General features: G+C 38.0%; 2 protein-coding genes across 3 annotated transcripts; one reads left to right on the top strand and one right to left on the bottom strand.

Annotated features, from left to right (window-relative positions):
- Positions 1-499: 499 nt before the first annotated feature.
- Positions 500-4,015, bottom strand: fosl1a (FOS like 1, AP-1 transcription factor subunit a). Of its 2 annotated transcripts, XM_070836695.1 has the most exons (5): positions 3,866-4,015; positions 3,641-3,758; positions 3,088-3,345; positions 1,850-1,960; positions 500-1,735 (listed from the first exon to the last, which is right to left on the bottom strand). In XM_070836695.1, the coding sequence occupies exons 2-5, from the start codon at positions 3,755-3,757 to the stop codon at positions 1,178-1,180; spliced, it is 1,044 nt and encodes a 347-aa protein (XP_070692796.1). In that variant the 5' UTR covers position 3,758; positions 3,866-4,015; the 3' UTR covers positions 500-1,177. The 2 variants fall into 2 exon arrangements, with proteins under 2 accessions (XP_070692796.1, XP_070692795.1); XM_070836694.1 differs by having other exon boundaries at positions 3,641-4,015.
- A 3,461-nt stretch (positions 4,016-7,476) lies between these two features.
- Positions 7,477-13,680, top strand: yif1a (Yip1 interacting factor homolog A (S. cerevisiae)). The gene is made up of 9 exons (XM_070836642.1): positions 7,477-7,563; positions 7,976-8,027; positions 8,835-9,079; positions 9,858-9,962; positions 10,706-10,784; positions 10,869-10,926; positions 11,026-11,181; positions 11,425-11,518; positions 12,919-13,680. The coding sequence occupies exons 2-9, from the start codon at positions 7,997-7,999 to the stop codon at positions 13,075-13,077; spliced, it is 927 nt and encodes a 308-aa protein (XP_070692743.1). The 5' UTR covers positions 7,477-7,563; positions 7,976-7,996; the 3' UTR covers positions 13,078-13,680.
- The last annotated feature ends 431 nt before the right edge of the window (positions 13,681-14,111 follow it).

Raw genomic sequence — 14,111 nt, 5'->3', positions numbered from 1 at the left:
TTTCATTATTTTGATTAATCATATAATCAATAGCATGTCCAAAAAAATTAAATATGCCCATCATAATTTCCCAGAGTCAAAGCGTCAAATTGCTTGTTTTTCTTCTAAACACAAAGATATTCAGTTTAAAAACACATACACGCAGAAAATTGGAGAAGCTGCAACCAGTATGCATACTCACTTCTCTTTTTTGCTTGATTAAACGCAAAATAGTTGCAGATTAATCTTCTATTGATTGACTAATCAATTAATCGAATACTCATCTAATTCCTACAGTATATCTTCTAGTTTGAGTTATTCTGTTGCTTCAGTGTTCACTTTACAACATTTTAAAGTGATGTGTTGCATCATTTAAATGATTCATTCTCAGTTGAATCGGATAAATCATTGTTTTTTAATTGTATTTCGGTCTAATCATCTAATCCTTCTGTTGTCTGTTTGTTACCAATAATAACAATGATATTACACCACCACAACTTCCACGCAGTTATGAATTGTTGTTCTTTATTGTCTGACAAGTAGTGCAGTTTTGACAAAAGATAAAAGTAAGGCACTGCCCACCATTCATTAGTTAGAGAAAACATTACCAAAAATATATTACACTCTCAAAAATAAATACATGATTATATAATCTGTATCAACTCCTACGGCCCAGCCTTAGTGGTCAATAATTTGCATAGAAGATATTAGGATTCTTAAAAGTTTCATACAAAAATAAGGACCAGCAATTTGTAAGTATTCTATTTCCCTTCTTGAGGACGTTCATAAAGTGTTACATAACACAATGTAACAGTGTGACAAATCATAATGACTATAAAGATATTAATAGATGTAGTTATCAGTTATGTCTATAATGCTTGTATAATTCTTTAGATAATATATATTCTACATGCAGTGTTTTCATAATAAACCCCAAACATGCTTTTATAATTAGAAATATAAAGACTTTATATTTATATCAAAACTTGTAAGAGTGTAACATTCATATCCTGATAATGCCCCTAATCATCTAAGCACAGGATCAACTTTCTAAATAGATTAAATGAAGCAGCTCATTTAGAAATGGTCATCACAGTCATCATTTTCATCTCTTTCCTAGAGATCCATCTGGTTTCATTCACACTATGACTGCATGGAAATGAACATTAGTGTTTTGCCAGGATGACGGGGCCGTCCATCACAGAGTGAGGATGGTCGGGGAGTGCAGGGAGTGATCGGACTGGTCACCACTGCTGCTGCTGCGTCGATGAGCTATCCCACAGGGCTGTGGGGCATAAGGCTGTGGGGCATTTCCCTGCTGTGACGCGGCGTGAGACGTGACCGAGGAGCTGGCGTCTAACGGGGCAGAGGGATAGGTGAAGACCATACCAGCTGTGAAGGGCGTTAGAGAGGGAGTAGATGTGAGAACTGGGGTGTGGAGCGACTCTGATTCAGTGACAATAGCAGAGGCAGCCGCGGCCACGGGCTTGCTGGGGATGGTTATCTTTGGTTTGGGCTTCTCCATCTTTGTCGGCAGTTTGGTTGAGCGTCCAGGTGTCCCAGAGTCTTCTGGCTCCATTTTGATGCCTCCCAAAGAGGAAATTGATGGATTTGGGTCAGAATCCGAATCAGAGTCCTCTATTTTACAAATGGGACGGTGAGCCTCCAGGACCAGCTCAAGCTTGTCCTTTTCCTTTTGTAGTTCAGCTATTTCCTTCTGTAAACGTGACTTTTCATCCTCCAGCTGGTCAGTCTCCTACACCAGGGACAAGCAGAGAAAGACAGATATATATATTTGTAAATCCTCTCATGCCTGATTGAGACCAGCGCTTTGCATTGATGCTGTGACTTTTGTACAATGTTCACTCACATTTTGAAGTGTGTCTGTCAGCTCCCGACGGCGATTGCGACATTTTGCTGCCGCCAGTTTATTCCTCTCCCTTCTTACTCTGCGTCTCTCCATCTCTTCCTGGGACAACAACTGAGACACAGAAGAAAAAAAGATTAAACACATGAAATAGGTTAACCATACACAGTGAGTCAAACTCTTTCACGTGTCAAGTTGGATTGTGAAACCTTGTTGCTTTGGGCAAAAAGCAACATTCAAAATTTCAAATGTATAAGGAGACATGTTGGGAGTCCAGCACAGGCAACATGAGACAGGAGAAACACTACCACCATGTGTGTGCACTGAGTCATCACAATCATGGCGGGTGAATGATTTTGAGAAGTCTGAGCTTTTGTGCCTTTGTAACACACTGACTCTGACTTCATCCAGCGCCCTACTGAATAATTGATGTTCATCCAATGTTTCCCGCCCTTTCGGGGTGATGAGTCAGCTCAGACCCCAGTAGTGACTCAGGTGTGAGTCATAGAAAATGACTTGCCCCTGTGAGTCACATGACAATCCACTTCCTGTACCATGAAATTACAACTCCAAGAACAAAACTGACGGGGATGTGTGCCAACGTGTTCCTGATGAAACAAATGATGGTGGCGAGCTTGATGATGGCATTTAAGGTTAAAGTTGCGTGGAATTGGGTCACTTTAACATCCACGCTATCTAGTATTGACATGTAACATTGGTCTGCTAACAAAAAGCAGATCTTTGCAAACAGTGTGTCAAAGATGATCATTTCACTGAGTCAACATTGACTAAAAGTAAACACCAAAGAACATAAACAGTGTGTGTTTGCCTCTGAGTAGCAAGTTTTCCTTTTTTAAACTACCTAAGAACTGAAAACGTATTTAAATGACGTGTGAAATAGCATGTCTAAATAATCTTTTCTTATCCTTGTCCTGCCTCTAAATGGAGCAATTTGTGTAAGTCTAAAGGAAATACTAGAGTTGTGTCATAGTACACTACAGGATATTACACACTAGTTTCACAGAAATGATTGAGTTGCAGTCCACACCTTGCTATCTGCAACCCCTCTAGGAAAAATACAAATCCCAATAGAGCTCCGTTTTACCTCAAGTTGACAACACTGAGTTTTTAAACAGAAGAAATGCAACAAATCCACAAATATCAGACTCTCTTCAACATATGTCTTTTTCGCACTATGTATCTTAAACAAAGTTTACATTATTTAAGGACTACTTTCTTACATGTTCATCGTTCCTGCGCCTGGTTGAAGTAGTGGGATTTGCAGCTGCTCTTATGACCCCTGATCTGTAAAGCTGGGAGTGGGAAGGTGGTGGGCCCAGCGGCCTTGCCCCTGAGAGGGATGGGTAAGGAGGTACTGGAGATCGTGAGGGGCCCGGCGAGGGCATGAGGGAGGGCTGGACCAACCACTGAAGGTCCTGGTTGGTTGTGATGGCATTGAGGCTTGGCACAAAGTGACTGCTGCCAGCCATTGTAAATTTCTGGAAAAATTGATGAAAAAGAGAAGGTGGTTGGAGTTAGTGGACAAGTGTAGACAGATGATGATCAATAACAAAATAAATGGTGTCTAGGGCCTAAATACAAAGTAATTAAAGTAAAACATATCATGATCATTATATATACATATATCTAGTTTGACTTTTTATTACATACACATAGAGTATAACAACTTGCTTAACTGCACAAATGTTACATTTTACTTTTCTAGCTTAGTTGACATGCTGTATGACCCCTAACTGTGTGTGATAACCTGTTGCCTGGTTCACCGACACCTACCTGCTCCTGTTGTGTGGTTGAAGTGCTGCTGCTTCCCAGGGAAACAGAGTTTGACCCTGAGCTGCCGGCTGTGTACGCTGGACTGCCTCTTCCTTGACCCCCAAAGTTTCGATACATCCTTTCGGTTTAAATAAAAAAGAAAATCGGGTCCAGATGGCGCCTTCAGCTGACACTGAATTACTATTGAGTCTCGTGTGTGTCAGTTCAAACTTGGGGTAAACCCACCTTATTGCGGTAAATCGGTAGAGTCCAAACGGGTGTATCTTCAAGGGGGAAAAGAAAGGACATATACTCTCGCTTTTTTTCCCAAATCGCCTTAAAACGTCCGAAAACAACTTTCAGCACATCCTCTCGTCTTTACTCATACATCCAGACACCAGACTCCGGGAATGATTGTGAGGTTGTAAACTCTTAAAGCGGTTCAATATAGGTTCACGCCCCTCCGCACTTACGGGAAATAGTGTTGTCTGGAATCTCTCACGAACCTGACCACGTGTCCTGACGTCATTGACCATATATGGTGAGAGTTTCCTCCTGAGAGAAACACCCGGGATCCCTCAGACAGACACCGACGCCTCACCTCATGGTCGATACGTGAAGGTTTCCTGCTCTGTGATTTTTCTGACTTTTCTGATGCAGCGGTTAAACCTGTGACAGTTTCCTCCTCCAGTGGAAGTGCTGTCACCTACATGATGGCTTGTTTACGCTAAGGTTGCATCTGTAGAGTAAAAATCTACTTGGACAAAGTTGATATTTATATGTGTGAAGTGCACTTTGCTCTTATTTTAAGATTTTCTATAGTTAAAAGAGATAAGGACACTATTAGTATGTGATTGCCACAATGTAAACAAATTAGAGGCTACTTTGTTAAACCTGAGTGGACAGAATGTATCACTGTTAAAATTTGATTACTTTTAACTTTATTTATTATGCAAAGTTCTTTTTCCTAATGCTTCTGCAAAGTTTTCAACACTTGTATTTAGTGATAAATGTCATTTTAGCTGCTGTCAAAAGAGTTCTCCTTAGTATTATGTCAAAGCTAATAACTTTAAATTCACACTGTAAAACATCATACAGGAGTTCATGATATAACTTAATTTAACTAATTAACTTAATCTAAGTTGATATATTTTATAACATTTTTTGTCAAGGTAACTTAAAAATCATAGTTTTCAGATCAATCTCAGCTCTTACAAATACTTTCAGCATTTGCATTTAGTTATTTTGTGTAATTTTAACTGCTGTTAAAAGAATACAACCTTACTAATACGTTATTATTTATTTAAGTAATGTAAAATTATGGACTTTAAAATGTACTCCAAAAGTAGAAATACTTTTAAATGACAAGAGTAAATTCCAACATTTCTTCTGGTGTAATAATAGTTAAAAGTCATATGATGAAAAAAAAAGCAGGAAAACAAAGCATGCCTCTCTAATAATACTATAATACTCATATCTTGAATATGAATGAACTTCAAGGTTGTGTCTATGTACTACAGGATCGGTTATGAAGTAGATTGTAGTAGAAGTAGTATAGTGTGGGCAAAAATGGGTGCATGTGCTTAATTGTGCTGAGGTTTTTGGCAGTCACTCTCACTTCACAAACCACATCGATGTGCATGCATGCCTGTGGAGATGAGTCAGTCAATTACAACAAAGCTGCTCGATTATCTCAACGACTGTTTTCTACTTGCAAGCACAATATAGTACCAAGTACAGATTCAAAAAACGCACATTGTAGATTCGGTAAGCTGAGTCTGTCACAGCAGCTGCTGACCTTGCAGTCCCTAAGGACACAGTTCCCGGCAAAGGGCTGATTTCTCCTGGCTGCTGACTGCTGCACCAATGTCTCGCATTACTATTAATTTTTTTTCTTGGGAATAAGGATTGTCTTAAAAAACAAGATTTGCTAAAGCTAAATGCAAATGCTGTTTCTAGTCCTTTAAAAAAAATCTCTTTTTGGGAGAAAAAGAGAAAAAGCAGTGCAGATTAAAGGTGGTTATCTATGATTGAGGCAGTGAATTGTGGACTTCAGTCATTTCATAACTTATGAATGAAATTACAGACTGTGAACAAAAACTGAAACTGCCGGGGGCATGACATTTAACAAGGCTTATACCTGTTACTCATCTGCCAATTCTACTGCTGTGTCTCAGATTTCAGATTTTAAAAACATTACACCCTATTATAAGGAGGACACACATGCAGGATGGTATCATATGAAGGGAGTATAGGGGAAAGGTGAACGTCAGATGACTAAAGTTTCAGGAATGCAGTGATGACACACTTGCAATGTGTCTAATAGGGACATGTCACAACATGTTGGATACCTTTTTTTTCAGATTACACACCTTCATTCCATTATTGACTATTTCTTTTATCTTTTATTTGGCCAACAGAGGTCCGCTCAACTCACACGGCCATGAGATTTGATCCATTTAAAAGAAAAAGATTTGTTTGTAAGTTTATGTATATTCACCCATGAGAGTGTGAGTAAGTTGTTGTTAAGGTTTCTCTTTTTACTCCACAGTTTCCCTCCAAAAGTTGCCATTTTCTGGAGTGGGTGAGGGAATTTTAGATTCCTTTGCCATTTACTCACCCTAAATTTCTCCACATGTATCCACATAACTCATCCACACCCACCCACACACTCACCCTACACACATGTCCCACACACACATTCTTCACAGAGCGTAACAGCACCCTGATGCTGCATACACTTGAATTTATTTGGTTTAGTGGGTGTTGTAATTCATGTCTTGTAAATCCATGCTTTAGTACCATGGGTACACTATCTTACTGTGAATGTGCAGAGCAGTTTTGAACATGTCTGTACAGACAGATCTGATTGTCCAGGTCAGGTTTTGTTGAGGTGCTGTTGACATCATGCATACGTCATATCTGTCACTCATGATGTCAATTAATGATGGCTTCAATAAATAGAGGTGGTAAAAGCATAGATCCTTAACTGTACCTATAAATCAAGGTAGTAGTCCACGTAGAAGTCAAATTGTTTAAATATTTGCAGCCAAACGTAGCAAAAGAGAAAGTAGCAGCAGTGGTTCAGATGGTAATAAATCTAACTTTATTATATAGATTACTGTTTAGTACTTTAAAGCTTTATCAACCTATTATATGTTTTAGATATGAAAACTTAATCTGCAAAGAAGTAACTTCAGTGACATCTGGTTAAAAGTACGATAACCCTAAAATGTGGTGGAGAACAAGTATGAAGTTGGTAAAAAAAAATGTAAATACAAATTCAAAGTAAAATTAAATGAAAGCAGAGTGAAAGTAAAATGAAAGTAGACAACCTCAAAGTTGGATTTGAACTCAGTGCTAGTACATGCACATGATGAACTACTTTTCTACGGTTAAATAAATAAAGAAAAATAAATAAAACTGGCTTGACTTCATGCAATAAGTATAGCCATGTTGTAACTGGTGTAGCAATACATTAGCCTTTAATTATTGATGGTATCACGTTTCTTATCATGTTCACAATGAAGTGAAAAGTATTCTGCTGTCAAAGTAAACTTTAAGTTTAATATGCAATATGCTAATATGTTTTGTTTGAATATATCTGATAAATTGAGGGAACTTGTGTCTTGTGCATGCTGGTGTTAAAATATCTCGTGTTATTTTCTGATCAGAGATGTATTTAGATTGAAGCTCCTCAAAGTTTTAATATCACCCACCGACCTTTCCCCACAAAACAGTGAAGCACGGAGAGAAAACAGTAAAGATGTACTAGCTTAACCTCTTAGCGGCGTGTACTGGCACATTTGTGTACTTTGATGCTTTGTACTTAGACAGTTTTGTGCCACGCAGGCAGCCTGCAGTCAACCAACCGCGGTGGATGGGTGGGATCAGCCCGAGCAGTCTGGCAGCCACGTAGCTAGCTAGCAGCGTTAGCCGTGTAGGTAAGTACTCTAAATGCTCGTTATTCACTTTATAGTCATTACGTTATCTTTCAGACAAGTTGTGTGGACACCTGAGAAGCTACTGTTGACTATATATGTCTCACATGTGCGGCTCCATCGCGTATTAGTTGAAAATATGATGATATTACCGTAACTAGCAGCAGCAGTGGTTACTGTTAAATACGTTCATACGTAGCCAGGTTAGCTAGCTAGCTGGGTAGCTAGCAAGTATTAGCATAAAAATGTTGCAAGTTAGCGGCTTACTGTTATCACGTAATGTAATGCTGTCAGTGTTTGCAGTAGCGAAACGTCACTAAGCTTTATTTAGCCCCCTGGATAAGGTGGTTTCGCGTAACGAAGCGATTAATAAGATGAAATCTAAGTTGGCTAACGTCATTGTTTTTACTTTAAGCTAACGTCAGCGACCGTCACAATGGACTTGCCACATCATGGGTACCGAGCAAGTAAGTGGAAATGTGAATCATTATCAGTTACCAGGGTTGCAAAAAAAATTGCTTAATATCCACCCATAGTGCCAATTTCCTGTTTTCTTACAAATGCAAGACACACAGGGCTCAAGTGGTGCTGTCACATGAATACTTGATTAAATCATAGCTGCATGAAGGTTATACTGTCTATGCTAATTGGTACACGTGAGGTGGATAAAGATATTAGAAATACCTGTCAGTATAATGTAATACACTTCAACTGCATCACAAACTGCAACCTCCAAAATGTCCATGAAGTTGAATCTACACCTCTGTTGAACGTTTTGAACAGTGTACTACTTGTAATCATGCCTTATCTTATGAAGGTAAGGCACGATGACAAGACTTTGAGAGTCGCTCATATTGAAGTGTATTCTTATTCTTATTGTTATTCTTTTGGAGCTGTGTGTAACAAAAAGCAATTTCCCCCTGGGGATTCTTAAAGTGATTCTGGTTCTGATTCTGATAGTAATTTAAACAATGGATTAAGGCCTTTTGCAATGACTGTAGTGAAATGTATTAAATTTCTTACAAAAGCTCAGCAACACAACAGTATTTAACTCCTCATGTTATCTTCACAAAACATTGTTTCTCTCACATTGTTTCTCTCTTGCTTAGTGAAAGACTTAAGGATTAACATATTAACCAGTTATGGTGGATTTCAGTATGTTTGTATGTATGTCTACATTTGATGTTGTGGATAATAAGCCAGTACCTCCATGAATTTTTGAATAGAAATTCAAATGCACTTCATTCACTTTGTTGCATCCACCTTTTCCACAGCTAAGCCAAGAGCTCGTGCCGCTAACCCCACAGCAGACTCTGTCCTGTTTGACGACACCAGCTCTGCAGCACCAGCAGTGAACAGTCAAGCATACTACACTCCGAGCTACAATTTGGCAGGGCCCTCAAATGACATGCACGGAGGTGCTGGTATGGACAACCTGTTTACAGACCCAATGGCCAATGCTGCAATGATGTATGGCTCCTCATTAGCCAACCAAGGAAAGGATATGGTAAACAAAGAGGTGAGGAAAAGCAGGTCATTCACAGTCTTCAGATGTGATGTATGGTGCTGTATGCAAGATGAGGTTAACCCAGTAACCTATAAACAAGTTCAAGTCCTTGATTGTGCAATTGGCACTACATTATACCTGCAAAGTGATTAAATCACAAATTGACTGTTGTAAACACAGATTTAAAGTTTCTCTGTAGCTGTATGACCAAGCATACAGATGTAAACACAGCTCAACTCTTAAATTATGTGATATTTTTGTCCCAAAAGTGACTCCTGCGTCAAACAAGTTCACCATTTTCAACTTAGAGAACAACTCCACTTCATTAACATGGTCACTCCAGGCCCAGTCTGATACACTTTGCTCTTCAGCTACTCTTCAATGCTCCTTTGTCTGATATTAGCCACATCCAGAACCTTTTCACAGTTGAAACTTACAGACAATCATTTCGAGGGAACAGGCTTTCAGTCAAGCAAACCATTTTCTGGTCCACTTATAGAATGACAGTTGGGAAATTTCCTCACCCAGGAAAAAAGGGAGAACAATTGAAGTAATTGTATTACTTTTAAATGGCACATAAATAAAACTTATGTTGTCCTACTGGATTGGCAACTTTGGTACATAGGTGGTTAAAATACGTAGACTGGATTTTAAGCCAAAGTGATGCACAATCCTGAGGGCAGACACAGCCTTCTTTAAAAATGACTATGACTCAGCTGTATTTGTTAACTTTGGCAAACTGTCACTCCTCATCTGTCAAATTAATGTTTGCACTTCCTTTGCCTTTCAGATCAGCAGATTCATGTCTGTGAACAAGCTGAAATACTTCTTTGCCGTGGACACCAGATATGTATTGAAGAAACTTATGATCCTCATGTTCCCTTATACGCATCAGGTAATCAGAGCCATTCATCCCATCAGACTTTGTCCCACATCAACGTACGTGACGACCCAAAAAAGAAAGAATGCATGATTATTTTCTCTGGTATCATATTTTCAACAACTTATCACACTGAAACCATGCAAACAAGGTAATCAGCCAGTTAATCACCACTCCAGCTGTATTTATGGACATCATAATGCTGTGACTGCCAGTGTGGATATAAAAGCACATTGAGCTCAGTTAATTCCCACGCACTAACTTATTCAGATTGTAGGTTAAGTCACCACTCCAAACATTCTGTTCCCTGATAATATACAAACTACACAGTGCAAACAATCCTTACACGACTAGGGTCGCATAGTATTTACACACATTGGTTTTAACGTTTTGAAGCCTTAAGTTTGGCATTTTGGCTGTCGCCATTAGAAAGAATGCAGGTTTCATTGAGTCTATGAGTCTGCATAGAGTACTTTATAGCTTTATAGCTATAGGAGTATGGTGATTATTGTCAACAAATCTGCTAAAAAGACCTAAAGTAATATTAAATTCTGTATTTACTCCACTCTTATTTGTAATGGATAATCTACCAATGTTACCTCTAATTTATCATTGAGTTATCATGTTAAAATAAACATTCATATAGTGATTTTGTGAAAAATCACTATATGAAAATATATGAAAAAAGAAGATCATTTATATGTAACAGTCTTAGATCCTGCAGGATGATTCACACTGTGTGTGTCTGGTCTCTGCAGGATTGGGAAGTCCGTTACCATCGGGACACTCCACTGACTCCAAGACAGGATGTGAATGCACCTGATCTTTACATACCAAGTAAGTTTTCTATATATACAAAGTTGTCAATAGCAGAGCATTTTGGAATGACTCTGTGTGTTAAGTGTACTTTTTGTCTTGTAGCTATGGCTTTCATTACCTACATTTTACTTGCTGGAATGGCTCTCGGAATTCAGAAAAGGTGAGTAATTCGTCTTTATCTAATTCATTTTATGACTCACAGTAAATATGTTCGTATCAAAGAAGTTAAATAAGAGGGGTGTATTGTCTTTGTGTGAAGGTTCAGCCCAGAGGTTCTCGGTCTGTGTGCCAGCACTGCCCTCGTGTGGATCATCATCGAGGTCTTGGTGATGTTGTTGAGTTTGTATCTGCTGACTGTACACAGCGACCTCTCAACCTTTGATCTCATCGCCTACAGCGGATATAAATATGTTGGGTAAATGTCATGTTATTCTTCACATGCATATGATTCTATTTTACTGACAAAGCGAATTGATTTGATGATGATTTTTAGACCAAAGCTTCAGTATTGTGTACATCAACTGTTATATTAACCTATTAACTGCTAAATCAGAGATGTTAAAAGGCACCTTTGTGAATAAGGCATTTTTAGATGTAATAAAAATTCATGTTGAGGTAGTTGAAGACATAATGATATTATTTCATGGCTCTCCTCTAGGATGATCTTCACCTTGTTGTGCGGCTTAGTGTTTGGCAGTGATGGTTATTATGTGGCCCTCGCCTGGTCCTCTTGTGCCCTTATGTTCTTCATTGTAAGTATTTTGAGTCCATATTGACATTATCCACTACATTTATAAATCTGACGTATTTGAAAAGGTTTTTTCTGAAACAGGAATCCAAATCACTTTGGAAAATTTTATCTCAAACCAAGTCAGAAAATTAGATTATTGCTCTACTACAAACTGGACATTTAATTTAGTTAATTCTTGAGCAAAGCCTGTGTATAAACAAAATTGTGTGCTTGGAACAATCTGGGTAGAGCACAGTTCTGAAGTTTGCACACAAATAGTCAACATACTATCTGGCATAACTGTAATATACTTTTGTATAATTTAATACCACACAAGCATAATTATAACCTCAAAACTATGAATTTCCTATCCACAGCAGTATTGTGTTTCCTCTGTGTGGCATATACATATGCTGATTGCCTATGTAATTAAAACTAATTACTGTATACCATAAGTAGGTCATGTATTTACTTATTTCTTTTGAGGGGGGATCAAAAAGATCATGTAAAATAATAATAATAATGAAGAAACAATACACAAAGAAAAGAGGGCAGCAAATGCAATGAAATACATAACTGTATAAAATATATCAAGGTGTGTAAACACTCAGGTTTAAACTTTCCAGTGTAGCCATTAGGTGGGATAAATACACTGTGTTGATGTCTTGTGAAACAACGAAATGCATCAGAGCTTAGATACTAAAATACCTGAACAATGACCACTTTATGGTACATGTGGTGAAAAATAGACAAAGGCAGGACTTAACTGCTTTAAATGTTTTTCATTGCATTGATGATATATTTAATCCTTTATCTAATCTATCAATCTTTAGCTCTATTTTTTAAAAATATTTTTAAAGGAATAACTTAATATTTGAGAAATATGTTTATTTGCTTGTTTATTTCTTGACAAGAATTAGTAGATCATTACCACTCTCATGTCTGTACAGTAAATATGAAGCTTAGTTGATCACAATACTAGAAACAGGAGGAAACAGTTAGCGTCAGCAGCTAGCAAGTCATTGTTGTCAAGGTAACAGTGCCAGGCAACCAGCATAGACACTAGGAAGTTATTGATCCTGGCCAAAAAATAGACAAGAGACATAACCCGGTAAAACCACACTGTGTTTTTGCTCTTCACTTGTACGGATTGATTAAAGGAGCTACAGTGTGAATTAGTGAGCTTTAGTTGCTGGTAGATGATTTTATTTGGACACAACAAAGCTAGCTTTCCTCCCTGTTTTCAGTCCTTGTGCTAAGCTAACTAGCTGCTTGCTGTAGCTTTATATTTACCACACAGTCATGAGAAGAGGTCATGATCAATATTATCATCTGACTTTTGGCAAGAAAGTGAATGTTGAACTTTTCCTTTAATGAAGTCAGCTTTGTAACTTGCATGTCATTTCTGTGCCGTCCTCACAGGTTCGGTCTCTGAAAATGAAGATCCTGCCCTCTCTCTCCTCGGACTCGATGGGAACTGGATCAAGTGCCAAACCTCAGTTCCGTCTTTATATCACTGTGGCCACTGCAGTCTTTCAGCCAGTCATCATATATTGGTTAACCTCTCACTTGATCAGGTGACGCATTTAATGACCTCAAGTCCAAGTGCGTTGGGCCCAGAAAACGTGGTTGTTGAGTGTTTGTACACCTGCCTTTGTACGCTCTTTTGTCACTAAACTCAAAACATATGTAGACGATGTTGAACTGCAGCGTGCGTTGAGCTTGTCAAATGGACTTGTTCGCAATGTCATGGTTTCATTGATTTAACCACAATGTGTGACACAGAAAACGTCTCACTGGAAGACTGTTGTTGTCCGCCATGAGTGTACAGTAACACTGACAGATGCTTATTTTTGCCCACTTAACTTTGAAAACGAAGGGCTTTTGTTGGGCGATTTGTTTAATCATAACTCAGATTCAGTTCAAGTTTCTCTTTATATAATGTCCCTGACATGGTTTCCAGTATTTACGCCACAGAGCGCACACATGCACACACAGGAAACACACATCACACACACACACACGATTTGCTTGCCACTTTTCTGGAGTGGTAATGTTACTGCATTAGCTCAATTTCTCTTGTGATTCCTGGATTTTATTTATCTACATTAGACAAAGCATGACAATGTTTGGATTTTTGTAGAAAAAAAATAAATATATTTAGCTTTGTGTATTCAATTTTAACAGTTTCTGAGACTTTTTTTTTTTATGCAAAGAGTTAGTTCTTCTTTATCTGGTGTATCTGATCTGTTTCCTTCGGAAAAATACAGATTAATGTGAAGATTTCATTGACAAAGTAACTGAAATCCATTTAGTTCGAATTTTAAAGTATTTAATTTAAAGTCAATTTTCTGGGAATTTATGTTTACTACATGACATTTCAGAGGGACATTGTGTCACTTTTACCCCAATATATTTACAGAAAATGCCGTCCTTGGTTAGATGTCATTTTAAATCCACTATAGTATGTAAGCTCATAAAACACAAAGCATTACTAGAGCTGAAATTGCCCTCAGTAGACTACCTGCAAAAGTAGAATTATACTCAAATATAGTCCATTAACTCAACAATAAAAGCAATTTTGAGCTCGTACTTTACAACATTATTGCTATTTT

This window comes from Pempheris klunzingeri, chromosome 9, assembly GCF_042242105.1.
Source record: "Pempheris klunzingeri isolate RE-2024b chromosome 9, fPemKlu1.hap1, whole genome shotgun sequence".
In the NCBI taxonomy this organism is placed as follows: domain Eukaryota; kingdom Metazoa; phylum Chordata; class Actinopteri; order Acropomatiformes; family Pempheridae; genus Pempheris; species Pempheris klunzingeri.
Note: the sequence above shows the minus strand (reverse complement) of the source record. Positions and strands in the feature narration are given on the sequence as shown.

Coding starts and splice junctions, on each gene's coding strand:
- fosl1a (XM_070836694.1), bottom strand. CDS start 3,757: ATGTATCGAAACTTTGGGGGTCAAGGAAGAGGCAGTCCAGCGTACACA. Junction 1,961..3,087: donor GGCGCAGGAACGATGAACAT/GTAAGAAAGTAG, acceptor TCTGTGTCTCAG/TTGTTGTCCCAGGAAGAGAT. Junction 1,736..1,849: donor TGACAGACACACTTCAAAAT/GTGAGTGAACAT, acceptor TCCCTGGTGTAG/GAGACTGACCAGCTGGAGGA.
- yif1a (XM_070836642.1), top strand. CDS start 7,997: ATGGACTTGCCACATCATGGGTACCGAGCAA. Junction 8,028..8,834: donor ACATCATGGGTACCGAGCAA/GTAAGTGGAAAT, acceptor CCTTTTCCACAG/CTAAGCCAAGAGCTCGTGCC. Junction 10,785..10,868: donor ACCTGATCTTTACATACCAA/GTAAGTTTTCTA, acceptor TTTGTCTTGTAG/CTATGGCTTTCATTACCTAC.